This window comes from Columba livia, chromosome 1 (assembly GCF_036013475.1).
Source record: "Columba livia isolate bColLiv1 breed racing homer chromosome 1, bColLiv1.pat.W.v2, whole genome shotgun sequence".
Classification (NCBI taxonomy): Eukaryota; Metazoa; Chordata; class Aves; order Columbiformes; family Columbidae; genus Columba; species Columba livia.
Genome location: NC_088602.1, coordinates 69,294,593 through 69,308,370, shown reverse-complemented (window position 1 = coordinate 69,308,370; position 13,778 = coordinate 69,294,593). Strand labels below are relative to the sequence as shown.

General features: G+C 43.4%; 1 protein-coding gene across 2 annotated transcripts in view; it reads right to left on the bottom strand.

Annotated features, from left to right (window-relative positions):
• Window positions 1-13,778, bottom strand: part of AFF3 (ALF transcription elongation factor 3) — a 336,480-nt gene that overhangs the window by 87,232 nt on the left and 235,470 nt on the right. Inside the window, exon 9 of one of the 2 annotated variants that reach the window (XM_065061339.1) lies at window positions 3,461-3,501. In XM_065061339.1, the coding sequence (XP_064917411.1) occupies window positions 3,461-3,501 (41 nt within the window). The remainder of the gene's footprint in view (window positions 1-3,460; window positions 3,502-13,778) is intronic. The other variant, XM_065061340.1, reaches the window with a different exon arrangement.

Below are 13,778 nucleotides of genomic sequence, written 5' to 3'. Positions count from 1 at the left end.
AAGGTGGTAAATCAAAAAGATTTATCATAGCCTGCATTTAGCAATTCAGGTCTGGATGACATGTATATATTAATCAGGTGCTGAGTGTAAGCTGGTGAGCTGGGCTCTTTACAGGACTTACCAGCTGGGTTGGGCAGGGTTGCCAGAACGGCCACACAGTTGGGTGGGCTCAGCTCCCCCCACGACCCACATGCCTGCACCCAGGCTCACATGGGCTGAGCAGGCAGGGTCTGCCCACATCCTCTGGCATAAGTACACAGAAAGGGTAACAGACCCCAAGAGTGAAACAAGCACGTCTCATAACTACCACCCAAGCACTGTGGTGAATGAACTCTCTTTCCCCTGTTATGATGAGAGAGGAAATTCAGCAGTGGTACAAGGCTTTCCTCTAAGTGTCCAAAGCTCTTCAGCAGACCCACTTGGCCTATGCTACAGCACAGAGAAATAAAAGCAGGTAGGGGAATAAAAGTGCCACTGTAAATCTTTACTTCATGGAAAAGCCTATCTTGCACATGAATATGAACTGCAAGTAAATTTAATGTGTGGATCAAGTACTGTGCAGTCTCCCTCATGGTGGGCTTTTCAGCCTAAAAAGAACAAAAGAAAAATAATGAGTGTTGTGTTTGGGTATGATTACAAACAGCTGTAATTTACAGCTGGACATTCTTTCCTTGCAAATGCATTCAGCAAGCAAGTGCTTCTGGGTTAGTGGAACAGACTGCAAAAAATTAGCTTTTAACTTCAGCCTTAAGTTCAGAGTTCTGGGACCATGGGAGACAACAATAAAATCTATTTAGCTCAGCGGGATTAAGCAGGTTTAAGACCTGGCTTAACCACACTGCTTACTGTTAAATAACAACAGAACACACTGAATATTTTAGTTACAGACATTTGTCTTCATTTGAAAGCTATTCCAGCAGTAGATACAAGAATCAGACAATTGACGATACACTAGCACTATACCATTAAGGTATATGACTTAAGTTCTTGCTCTCTCTGCCCCAGAAACTGAGCAATCTGTATAGTTAGACCTCTTTACTGAAGAGCACAATAAAATTAAAACCAAGTTGTGCTGTATAAACACCGAGGGTTTTTCATGAGAGAATGAAAAGCTAATGGGGCCAGTGCATCTTTCCTGACAAAACAGTCGGTGCTTGTGCAGAGCAACCTGTCTTCTGGAAACAGAAAAGCTGTTTCAGTCAAGCTTCTGGGTCACTAATCTTTGTGTTTGCACATAAATCTGCTGGGGGTTACTGTGTCATTCTGAAAACAGGACTGAGCGCAATACGCTAAGGAAATCAATAGCTACAGGTTTTAAAACTCTCTTTTCCACCACACCACCGCCCTCCCCTTCTTTCAGTTTAGCTGTTACCTTTTTAAAATATTCTGAAAGCAAAAACTTCAGTGAGAACTGCTGGAGAGTGTTTTTCAAAATAAGATAATGAGTAAAATTACTGAGAGCTTTATTTAAGCTGCCATCTCCCTTGGTGCTGGGAAGTGCTGGTGTGTGACCAGGAGCTCTTGCTGCTGGGACACAAGTAATGAGCAGCAACATAACAGGCATCCTCGCTTTAGCCAAGACCAGACAGAAACTGCTATCACAGTGTGGGTTTTTGGCCCCCTGCCCTCCTGTTTGCTCACTGCAGTGAGGTTACGGGTGTGGGGGAGACACCTCGGCAGGGTGCACCTCTGGCCTTCCCAGCACCCCCTCCAGAGGGAGGGGAGGAGTGTGCCCCAATGGCCGAATGTTTGCCGAGCAGGTGGGAAACCTGCCGTCTCTGGGTATGTTTTTAGGGGCTGAGAGGGGAATATCTGATCATAAATACTAAATTTGAAGTGTGATGGGCAACACTTCAGCCCTTCTGCCCTGAGGATGAGGGCAGCCTGCACCCAGCTCCCTCACCACCCACGATGAGGTAGGGACCATCTATCCATCAGCGTCGCTTTTTTTTCTAGGGGAGACAGAGGCGCAGTGTGGGGTTTGGGGCTTGTTAACTACCTCCAGGGGCACTTCTGCAGGAATGTTCCCAATTCAGCTCAGGCGAAGGACACTGAGAAAAAATCTCCATGTTTCCTTTGGTCATGGTATTGTCTCCACCAAGTGCAAAAGCTGCTTTGCTTCGGGGGTGAGTTTGTGCACCTCCAGGGACAGGGGCATAACGCTGACTCTGACTCCTCTTTCTTTTTGCATTCATCCCAGTTACAGCAAATACTTGTGTGCCCTACAGCCGTGCCAGCGATTTCACCCGCATCCCATACATTTCACTCAGGATTTTTTTCCTTTTTCTCTAAGGCGGGGTGGGGGAGGAAGATTCTAAACAAAACCATGTTTGTAAACTTGGGGGGGGAAGGTCAATAATTTTGGCGGTCTTAGCCTCCAAGCAGAGAGAAATGTTATTCATCCATGCACAACATATAATTCAGCCTAAGTGACAGGCTCTGCTCTGGAGAAATCCTGGCCTGAGCTGGCTTCCAGAGTCAATTACCGCTTATTCCCAGGGAGGCGGGGGGCGGGGGGCCAGACTGAGCAGAGGGGGCTGCCAACAAGGCATGGGGAAATTTACTCTGTGTCAGCCTGCATGACACAGTACCTCATTTGTGGATAAATGTAAATCTGCTAGTTCTTTTTCACAGGCACTAAAATGTATGGTCTCTCCTCCCCCTGCTCTCTCCACGTTCCCAAAACTGGAAAAGAAATCAAGACTGTCTTAGAAAGCTACCTTCTATTTCAATCAATCCTCTTTCATAAAAGTCATTTAAGGTAAATACCTGTGCAGACCCATGGCCCAACTATAACATTTACTATGGCCCAAATCCTGAATTTCTCACTCGGGCAAGTCTCCCACTGAAGTTAATGGATTTTTGCTTGAAAAAGAGCAGAGTAAAACCTGAGCACTGTCTAAGGATTTGGTCCCCTGCTTATCTGCCTGGAGCACTGCTGCAGTTCCAGAAGAAGTGAAAAAGTTAATTAAATTCCTCCAAAATACCAATCCCTCAAAACTTAAGGGGTAAAAAAGGGCATTGTTTTTGTGCATAAAAAATACACAGAATCTCATCAAAAGGAGAGTAATTCCCAGGGAAAGGATTCGGAAAAAAGTAAAAAGAGGACATCTTAGAATAAACGAAGTACTTATTGCTGAAAAATGAGCTCAGATATATCTCAGCAAACTCTAAAGCTCAGAATTTACTGCATCATTCATGCTTTCTCCAGTAAGTTTCTTATCTCTCGTTTGGTATCACAACAAGGGATTCTGCATACTCTGTATGAAATACAAGACGACTGTGATTTTTGCAGTAATAAACTCTACACATGCATGACAAATCCAAGCATGCAAAATGTTTAACATCCCAGTTCACAGATACTTTGGGGACAAAATCCGATTATGAGTTATATGCCACAATAAATAGGGCTCAACGTTTCATAAAGCAATTTATAGTTCATAAAAATGACAAAATGTACCTGTCAGATAGAACGCGGAGAGCAGATCTCTGTGCTGCCTGCTGGAAGAAAGGGCAGAGATGTTTATTTTATATTCTGACTTGAAAATTACGAGCACAATCAACACTTTAAAAAATGCGTTACACACATTTTTGTCACGTGTCCAAAATGTTAAAGTACGAGCAAAGTAGCAGAGAGTCTATAGTCAAATGGACTTTCCAGCTTAGGAAATGTAAGAACACTTTGTTAAGTATGCCATAAACCAGAAGACTGTCAAAGCACCGCACGGTATTTGAGGTCTGAACTACTCCGTTTAGACGATTTTTTCTGTGGATCCCTGAAAACTCAGCAAAGCTCTCGGTTCTCTGCCTTCCCCTCTCCCCGCTTCCGCACTCCCACTCCCTCTCCTTTACCATTAGTCTCCTCCCATTCTTCCACAGAAACAAACATCACATATTTGGTTCCTTTTGCGATGAAGCCCGAAGCTATAATTACACATTTTGCAAAGCGTGCCAGAGCTGCTGCAGACTTTTCATGAGCGCTGCCATGTTAATCTGCTGGCAACTTTTGACTACACAGCACAGGATTGACCTGTTGCTGGTTTGCTCCTCAGTTTTTGCCTAGTAGAACTCTTTGGATGGGGTAGGGAAGCATGGTGTTTGTTCTTGTGTTAACCAGCAGCTCTGGGAATAGAAATCATAGTCTCTCAAGTTTAACAGAACATCCAAGCCTATCCCTGAGCTGGTTTGCCACTTTATTATTATTATTATTCTTTCCCCTCCTTGAATCACTTCAAGCAGTGTGATTCATGGCTTTGGCACAGTAACCAGCTGCTAGGCAAAGATTAAATCCATAATGTTTTGAAAATCTGCTTTAAAGCTCCTACTCTATCTGGAGTTGCGTCCCCTTCCCAGCTGTACCTGTCCAGGCTGTGCCTCACCTGGCACAGAAGGGACACAAATCTAAGCAATACGGAGAGTCAAGGGGCAGAGAACTAAACATTGATTCTTTCTCTGCAGTTACCAGTAAATACATTTTGAAACTGTTCTCCCTGTCTTCTCAGGCAGCAGGTGGCTGCATCCCTATCCTTGACATGGCTTGCAGGTGTCCTGCTCAGCGCCCGAGAGCACAGAGGTAATCTTTCTGGCTAGTTGAAACGCTGCTGACAGCCCGCGAAGAAAAACTTGACAAAACCTGACTTGCCATTGCAGCTGTGGAGCATTTCACAGAAAGGTGTGAAAAGATCCCCTGAGTAGATCCCTGCAGATCTGACAAGAGCGCAGAAATGCTTTGGAAAATGTTTCTGCTTGATTTTGGAAGCAGCATTTCTGCTCAGGGAACTTTCTGGAATAACTTGGACCTCCTGGTTTCCCTGGAGACAAGTACTTTGCTGTGTATCCTATAACAGATTGTCAGGAGAGGAAGGCCATGCTGCATCCCCTGTGGCTGGCATGGCTCGCAGGAGGGGTTTTTCCTGAACATGGACTTTCTGCAGTGGGAGTGGGAATGTGTCCATGGCGTGAACATGCTGGTTTTAGTGTTAGGAAAATAATAGGGGGAGTGTGGTATTTCTCACTATCTACTATTTGCACCCAGTTTGGACACAACCCTGTCCACACCATCCAGGCTACCGAGTACAGGGAGCAGCCACTCTCTAGTTCAACCAGCTGGTGCCACTTTTGCTCTTTCCTCTGCAAGGGGCTCATTATGACAATTTCATCCCTCTTCTTGCACAGAAATGCAGGAGGGTCTCAAAATTGAGGTCTTAAGGCTTTATCTAGTCTTTAATGACCTGGGCAAACAGCAATTTGTCTCCTCCCATTTCTAATCACTGTCATTAGCATGAAGCTAAGTTCGAGTTTCAAGCTGCCCAGCTTCGATGCTGACCCCTGCGCTGTGTTATGCCTTCGCCTGCAAAACTCATGACCTTTCTCTCACTATAAGAGCACTTTTCCAGGGCCAAGTTGTGTAGACACCATTCAGGTCACCTCTCCTTCTCTCCCACCAGCAGCCAGGGCTAGTCTTTCCCTCACAAGCAGCCACTACGTGGCAGTGCTGTTTAAGCCACTTTTAATGCTTCCTGCTCTTGGCTCAGGCCACCACAGGTGCTCATGTGGTTTGTGCAATGCAACAGGTTGGAAAACCAATCCAGCTGAAAAATAACCTTTCCCTCCTTTTTTTGTTTGTTTGTTTGGGGTATTTTTTTGTTTTTCTCCAGGTTTTTTGCAAACTGGATGACTTGTCTGAGCTGCCTCCCCAAGGAGACGGTGTCACATCGCAGGGTGCAATGTGAGAATAGGAAAGGGACTGTGGGGGCAGTGGGCAGCAGAGACCCTCACTGCTGAGATAAGGGCATGTCTCCCAGGGAGGTTGCTTTCACCTGAGATGGCTCCACTCCCTTCTGGGGAGCTGCAGAGCACCACTGAAACAAGGTACACAGTGGCTGCAACAGACTGAGAGGACCAAAGAAGACATGTTGCTTTGTAGCCACAGGCCTCGTGGACCTTACAGAGAACTCAAGAAAGCAGACGTGGTTTTTGATGACACTAAAATCATTTAACATAGGGATGTGGGGTGTGTATCACTCTTGCATTTCCCTAAGATCCTTCATTTTGAGAGAGGTAGAATAGCTGGATACTTTCTCTTCCAGTCTTTCCAATGAAAGGTGCCCTCAGGAGGGAACAGGAGAGGACTTTTGTTAACCGAGACAGGCCATGTGGTGTTGGACTGCAGCCTCAAGTGCCAATCTTCAGTTTCCATCTTGGTACATCCAGTTGTTGACAGCTTTGGCAAGGTGATCCCTTCTGGGCAAGAAAGTGGGTTCAGATGACAGGGCAGCAGACAGAAATGTACATGTACTTCTGAGTGAGATCATTCTACTTTTTCAATTAGGCTCTCATATTAAGTCCTTTAATAAACATCCTTCTTCACCAGGATGCAATGAAAATTACATGGGGCACCTCACTCTTTTCTTGGTGGTCGCACATTCTGTAAATGAGACTATTGATTTCTTTCTATACACCATTTGATTGCATATTTGTGTGACCCCCTGAGTTGGTAATGGCCCCATTTCTAAATGATGGCAGAATAAGATCCAGTCACAAGTTTATTCTTCCTCCCTGGAGAAACAGATCTATTGCCTGCAATGAAAGGCAGTTAGCAACTATCCAGCAATTTTAATTCTAGCCTGTATTGCTCCCCTCTCCTGGAGAAAGTGAGCTGTTGTAATTAAAGGTAGTTAGCAGTTCCCTAGCAAGTATAAATACTTGCAGCCACTAATTACAGTCTGCTCTCTTGTTCCCTTGCTAGAGGACTGTGCTGCTTAACTTAGGGGGGAATATCTGCCCTTGCTAACAGTTTTTTTTGTGACCCTGTTCAAACTCATTCATGAATCCTCATGGAGGGTCATGACCTGTAGTTTGAGAAACTCCCAGATAGAGAAACAGCTTTCTGTGATTTATTATGTTTCCAATATGCTGGTATTATCTATGTAACAATGTAAGCAAAAGGGTGGTACTTAGTATCATATACTGCCTGCATGACTATTTTTTAATAGCTCATTTTGATTGTGCTATTTAATTTGCATTTTATTTTACATCGTTAACAACTTTACTGAGGCCAACTCATCATCCATCAAGAAAGATGAGAATATGTTCTACAGTCTTTATTATTCCTGGAAGTAAGCGACTATGCTGGTTACAGAAATTAGGGCTAAGAAATAATTTTGAAGTTTGATATTGCTGATGGAATTTAAAGGTCTCCAAGACTTACCACTAAGAAGTGCTTTGTGGGAAGCTTACTATTCTCTCAATAAGTGACTGTGTTCACCAGTATTGAGCATAATCCTGAATTTTCAGTTCTTGGAATCAGTAGGGTTACTGATAGAGAAACGTTCTCCTCAATGTGAACATGGGTATTGGAGCCAAGCCCACCATGTAATAACTTTAATGCCGAGTAGAAAGCAGGGAAGGGGGAAAAAAATTGCTTAGATGACTGAGGTACTTGGGCTAGAGAAACCAGCCACAGTAAATGAGATTAATTACTCTGTTTCACTACATCAGGTGTTGTAAATTACAGGATACTGTCTGGTTAGACATTTTGACCCCCATCTGAGTTGGTTACAGATACATTTAGGGTAGAGTTTCATTGATCTGCCTTTCGTTCATTAATCATTTATGAAAGATTCTAGTTGTACCCCAAGACTACTGGGACAAAACAAGTTTTCAGCCAACAGTAATCATGCTCAGGTTCTCAATCTCCAGAGATTGCATCTCCTTTCTCCATCCTTTATTGCAGTGAGCCAGATCTTGGGAACATAATCAGCAGATATTCAGGTTTCAGTATGTGTTAAGTGACCTACCAAAATTACTTGAAGTGTCACAAGTTGCAATTTGTTGTTGAAGGGAAATCAAAGAGGAAATTAAATACTTTCATTGTAATTGGGAATGAGCAGTGAGCAGAATGGGTTGAATACAATTATTGAGCTGGAGATGCAGGATTATTAAGAGTGGTCCCCAGAAATCCCTCTTTTTTTTTTTTTTTTTTTTATTTTATTTTAAAGATATGGTTGGAAAAGAATTGCTTCACAAACTACTGGGCTTGTGGGTATTTCTGGATAAGAAGCAAGTGAGAACTATTGCATAATGTTCTACAGGGCTTAGAAGAGTGTCTTAGAGGCAGGAACTGCAGGTTGACGGTGTGTGTATTTTCCTATACCTCACCTGTGGCATGTTTTGGCAAATAAAAGCCAATAAATTGACCATTGGCAGATTCAGACATTTTGCCTTCTGTTTTTCTTGTCCTGTGGATTAATCACTTGTTATCGCAAGAGAGAGCTCAGTTACACCAGTTGTACGGAGTTACACCAGAGATTCCACTGAGATGGCACAGGTGTATGCAAGGTGAGAATTTGAACCATTGGTGACAATGTAACAATACGTACTACCTGTTCATAGTAAATTTCACTGCTTCCAGAGCATCTTTTTTGTCTTCCTTGGGTAGTATGGGCTGCCCTGGAACTGTGCAGTGAATCATTCATGCTCCAACTCAGCATCTCTCATATCAGCAGCCACCCAGACTGCTGGATGTCACCCTGTATTGGACTGCAGTTAATGAGCTGTAGGTGCACTTTTTCCAAGCCAGGGTTAAGGAAAGATGTCATTACTATACACTGCCATTTGGCAACCAGACCAGAACAAATACTTTTATATCTGTCTTCTTTCATGTTTCACTCTTCATATGTCTTTCATGTGGATTCTGTTTTAATTTCATAAGGCTTTGTTCATTTTTAGCTTAAATGCACTTTATCCCTAAACTACGGAAACCGGAAGAAATTTTGTGAATGGCACAACCTAAGTGCATGCTGTAACTTGGGTGACAGAACTTTCCAGAACTTTTTTCCCTGTTTCACATCTGGGAGCTGTTGTGGACCTAGAGTAAAACTTCAGGATAATCCTTTTACAGTGAATCCACCTCCATCCAACCACACACACGGGTTTTCACACATGGGTTTATATGTGAGTTTAGTCCCAATCTGTTTACAGTCACCTTCTGGTGCTGGAAATTCTACCTTTGCCTGAGGGATGGAGCTGCCTTGCAGCCTCACAGCTCTGGTCCCTGCACGGGTATTTATAGACTGAGATCAAACCAGCAGCCACCAGCCCTGCTTTAGACAAGCTCAGTTCATCACAGGGTTATCTTTCACTGCAAGGCACGTTTTCTGAAGGTGGTAGGCATTCCTGCCGCAGTTTTCAGTGTTCTCCTTGAAGAGTGCAGAGCTGCACAGCATTGCAATGATGCTCTCATAAGGGCTCAAGATAGAGGTAATGAAACCCTCTCGCACCTACAGGCTTGCCCTGCTTAAATGCCTGTCAGTGCCTTGTGGTCACAGAGCTGTCTGAGGAGCTCAGGTCAGGCAATTCATCGTAAGTGATTCCTAACATGCCTTCTCTCACTGCATTATTCTGCACTCCTCACCATTCCTAGAGGCTTTGTTTGAGGATTGCTTTCCAGTGTGGATTTCTGAGGGATTTAAAATTACTAGTAAACTACAGCTCAAGTGTTTCACTGTAAATTTGCAATATAAATGTGTGAATATGTTTTTCACTATCCAGTTGATATTTATTTAAGATTTAAAGGCTGTAAGACTTAAAAGGGTCTCCCTTCCTTTTCCTTTTGGAATTGGTTATCATCAGAGCCACATCTTTTAAGAAACTATAAAACTATTTCTGGATTTCATGATTTTTCCAGGCCTTTCAACACTTTGCTATTCATATTTCACCCTGGAGTTTTATTATTACATTTCTGGCATACATTGTTCTTTCTCCTCTGCTTTGCCCATTAATCCTTATTAATCTTCAGGGGCAGCACAGTCTAGTGACTTGAACATGGCACCTGGGATTGAAAGACCCAAGTGCTAATCCTGGCTTTGCAGCTGACTTGCCATGTGGCTTCAAACAAGCCACATCTCAGTCTCAGTCTTGCTGTCAATTCTACAGAGATAATAATTCTTGCTTAACTCTACCTAAATACCTCTCAGGGGCATTGTATTAAGTCATTAATACTTGTTAAGTGATTTGGATCTCCAAATTACTGTATAATCAGCATGGGTATTAACCATACAGATAATTTTATATATCTGTAAATGTTGAGTCTTCTGTCCTGCATCTGTTCAGATTTCTCCTGCAGTCTGGCTCCAACAGCCACACAGCACTTCAACGCAGATGCGTTGACTTTAATCCTTCTCAGTGGGGACGAGCAGAAGGAAAGACCTGGGTACTTTACATTAATAAAATGGCTAATTTTCAAATGACACTGGAGGAAGTTACCAGTCATTGCAAGCAAAGCAGTGGTCACCTTGTGAAACCCCTTCTGTCTCCACAGAAGTAGTCTCCTCATCCAAGAAAAGGTAACTGGGTTGAAGTGCTGCTTACACTTAGGATTCAGCAAGCAAAAAATATCAGTGTTGTGCCACAGGTTTTGTAAGATTTATTGAGAAGCCTGAAAGCTCAGAAATTAAAGTAAAAAAAAAAGCCCATATATGTGAAAATAGGAGAAACACCAGCCCGAATTCCCCAAATGGTGGTAACTCTGCCCAGGGAGGTGCTATGTCAATAGACTATGATGCATTTGCTACTACCCAAGTATCCGCTCAGATTGTGCTAGGAAATAAAAAAGAAGATGGGAGATAATATCCTAAGTTGATTGAAATTAGTGGCTGAACTCCCGCTCGCTTCAGAGAAGAGAGTTTTCATCCTAGGTGCAGAAGGTACTGCAGCAATGGTTCCCTAGTCCCTTTTTCTTAAATCCTGGTTTCGACTGATTGGCTGCTCGCTCTTTTTACTTATTTCTCATCATGTTCTAATATAGCTGCTTCTCCCTTTATAATGTCCTTTTTTTCCCCCCAGTTTATTTTATTCATTCATTTCTTCTTTATTCCCTTAATCCCTTTCCCTTTTCATGTTCCTTTTGTTTTCTGACATGCTCCCAGCTGCCTCCTTCTCCGTTTCTGCTGTCATCCATCTCTGTGCACCACATCTCCTTCACACAGCTCCTCGTGCTGACACCACCCCAGCCGGAGCTGAAAGGCCAAGGGGAGTGAAGTGAGCTTGACCTTCCCGCCTTGCCGAGAGCAGCGGTCCTCATTGCCTTCTGCTTCCCTTGCACAGGGAAGAACTGGGATGATACTAAAAACACAGAAGTCAAGAGGGATAGACAAGTACAGCAACATAAAAATTATGGAGCAGGGTAAGCTAGCATGTGCCCTGCAAGCTCCTGAATGTGTCAGGGGTATGTTCTCCTCTTACAGCTTGTAAGAGCTGCAGTATTACAAACGACACTAATTTGTGCTCTAAATTATTTGTGACTGCTGGTTATTTAACTGTTCGCTTACAGGCATGCTGGAATGAATTTGCCTGAAGGCAAACAGACGCTTTCTGGCCACGCTTGAGCAGGGTGAAGGCTCAGGCGTGGTAGCTGGCTCCAGCAAGGGCTGATGGGCTCATGAGAAGCAGAGACAAGGGAAAGCCAGCCTGGAGATTGGGGACCTCATCCATCTTTACACCCCAAACCAGCTGGCACTGCCGAATTGATCGCATCGGGATGTGTTCTTACGCCAGTCAAAACAGATGTTCATACAGTAATTCCAATTCACAAGGGGGAAAGAAAAAAAAAGAACAAAAACCAAAACAACGGACCAAAGATTTCAGGAAGATGGGGTAGTTACAGCAGATACAAACTATTGGATGTGGAAAAAGGTACTACCACTGGAAAAAGGTGCTACCACTGGAAAAGGACAGGCTTTGGAGATTTACTAGAGCTAAAACTTAGCTCAGCCATGGCACCCACGTGAAGAAACAGGGAAGATGCCCTTGTATTTTATTTTCCAGTTTATTTTTAGAGGTTTCCTACTGAGGAGCGTGGAGGCCAGAGTGCTGTATTTGAATTTCCCCAAATTTTGTGCAGGTCCAAGAGCCAAGCTGATCTCTAACCTTTTTCACTGTCATTCACAGTGATGGCATTCAAATTTAGAGCTTGATCCTGCCTGCCGGCATATGACAGACATTGAATCTGATTTTGTAAGATAGGCAGTGATATAAGCCAAGTTTGGCAGGACAAGACTGAGCTCTTATTTTGTTTCATCTGACAGTTTCAGTCAGGCAATCTTGGTCTTCTTGTTGTGCCTTGTGGAAGTGCAAATGTAGATGTCACAGAGATTTTAAAATCAGAGCTGGCAAACCACAAAAAAGCTTGGTTCAGCTGGCTTCAATCTTTCGCTGGATTTTAGTTAGGCTGGATACCAAAAGGATTGCTTCTCTAATACACAGGAAATAATGGACTTACTTGAGTTAAGTAAGGCTGTTTCACTGGCTATTCCTCCAGTCTGAAAATGCACTCATGTTATAGCGACAGAGAACTGAGCAGAGCATTTGGATTAAATACAAAACCACCTGATGTTCCAGCCATTCCTTAACCCAAAACTTATTTTTTCCACTTTTGCTTATCTCTACTTCGTGCAGTTTTGGTTGCAGTCAGACTTGCATCTGGCCAGACTTCATTAAATAAGTTTCCTGTGCTCAGTGGAGTGAGGAACTTCTCATCAGAAAGATTTTGAGAGAGAAATTCATTCGTGGTGATGATGCAGGCTCTGTGCTTGCTTTTTTTTTTTCCAGGGCTGAGTGTTCTCAACTCCCTTTTCACTCATTTTCCCTTCTGATCAAGCATCAAGTGTTGTAGTGATGAAGAGGTGAATAAAAGGGAGCACAATACTAAAATTATTTAATGTGCTTAAAATATTCGGACATGGCATACGTGAATGCAATTAGCAAGGACTGAAAATAGTTCTAGTGATGAACAGGGCCGTGTAGTGGTGTGTTATAATTTGCCCAACATAACTCTTCTCCCCAGATGTACCTGACTCTGTGCTCAGCTTGGCTGGTCTTTGACTTCAGAAAGTGCTGTCCTAGCAGAGGAAGAGGAAAAAAGTGTGTAGCAACTTGCCCCTGTTCCAATTTGTTTCAAAATTCATTACAGAATGCTTCAAATTATCTGGAATAACACATTTTGTCAGCAGAAGTAGTGCTTATATAGACTCTACAAAAAATTATTCCTTCTGAAAAAAGGTGTATACATGACCATTCATTTCAGGATAACCTTTGTCTTTTTGTTGATTGTCAGTCCATATCCAGAAGTGAGAAAAGCCCTGTATATTATTAGAAAGATTGTTTAAAATACATTCTTTATTGTTTCTGGCTACCATTAACGAAATAAAGCATGATTTTATGACTTAAAAATCCAAATAATTTCTGAATGCGATTCATGTAGCATTCAAATTGGCCACGTAGATGGACTTGTTACAATGACAGGATGGATTTGGCTGGTCCTAAATTCCTGTGCTGCAGATAATCCTGCCAGAAAGATGTATTTCCAGTGCTGAGCCCTGGCATCCCTCAGTACATATGTGATGAGGAGCAAACATAAGCACATATGTCCCCATTGGAGCTGTGGGTGCAACTCAAATTAGCCTCAAGCTTTCTGGCTTGGCCATGGCTGGGGTGACACTGGAACAAGGACGGGTCCCCTGGGGTCACCAGCCCAGGCTGCTGTGGATGGGGAGCAGCCCCAGGACCCCTGGGAGGGTGTCAGGCCAGGTGGGCTTGCATCACCCTGTAAGGCTTTGGATGATGAGCCAGACCAGGCTGCTGAGATTTTTATTTTACTGTGCTGAGGTTGCTCCTGGTGTACTCTCTTGAGGCTGCTGTTCCACTGAGGTCTCCTGTGAAGGGACGAGGCTTTCTGTTTGCCTTGGCTTGTCTGCGGTGGGGCCAGTTTTGCTCAGACT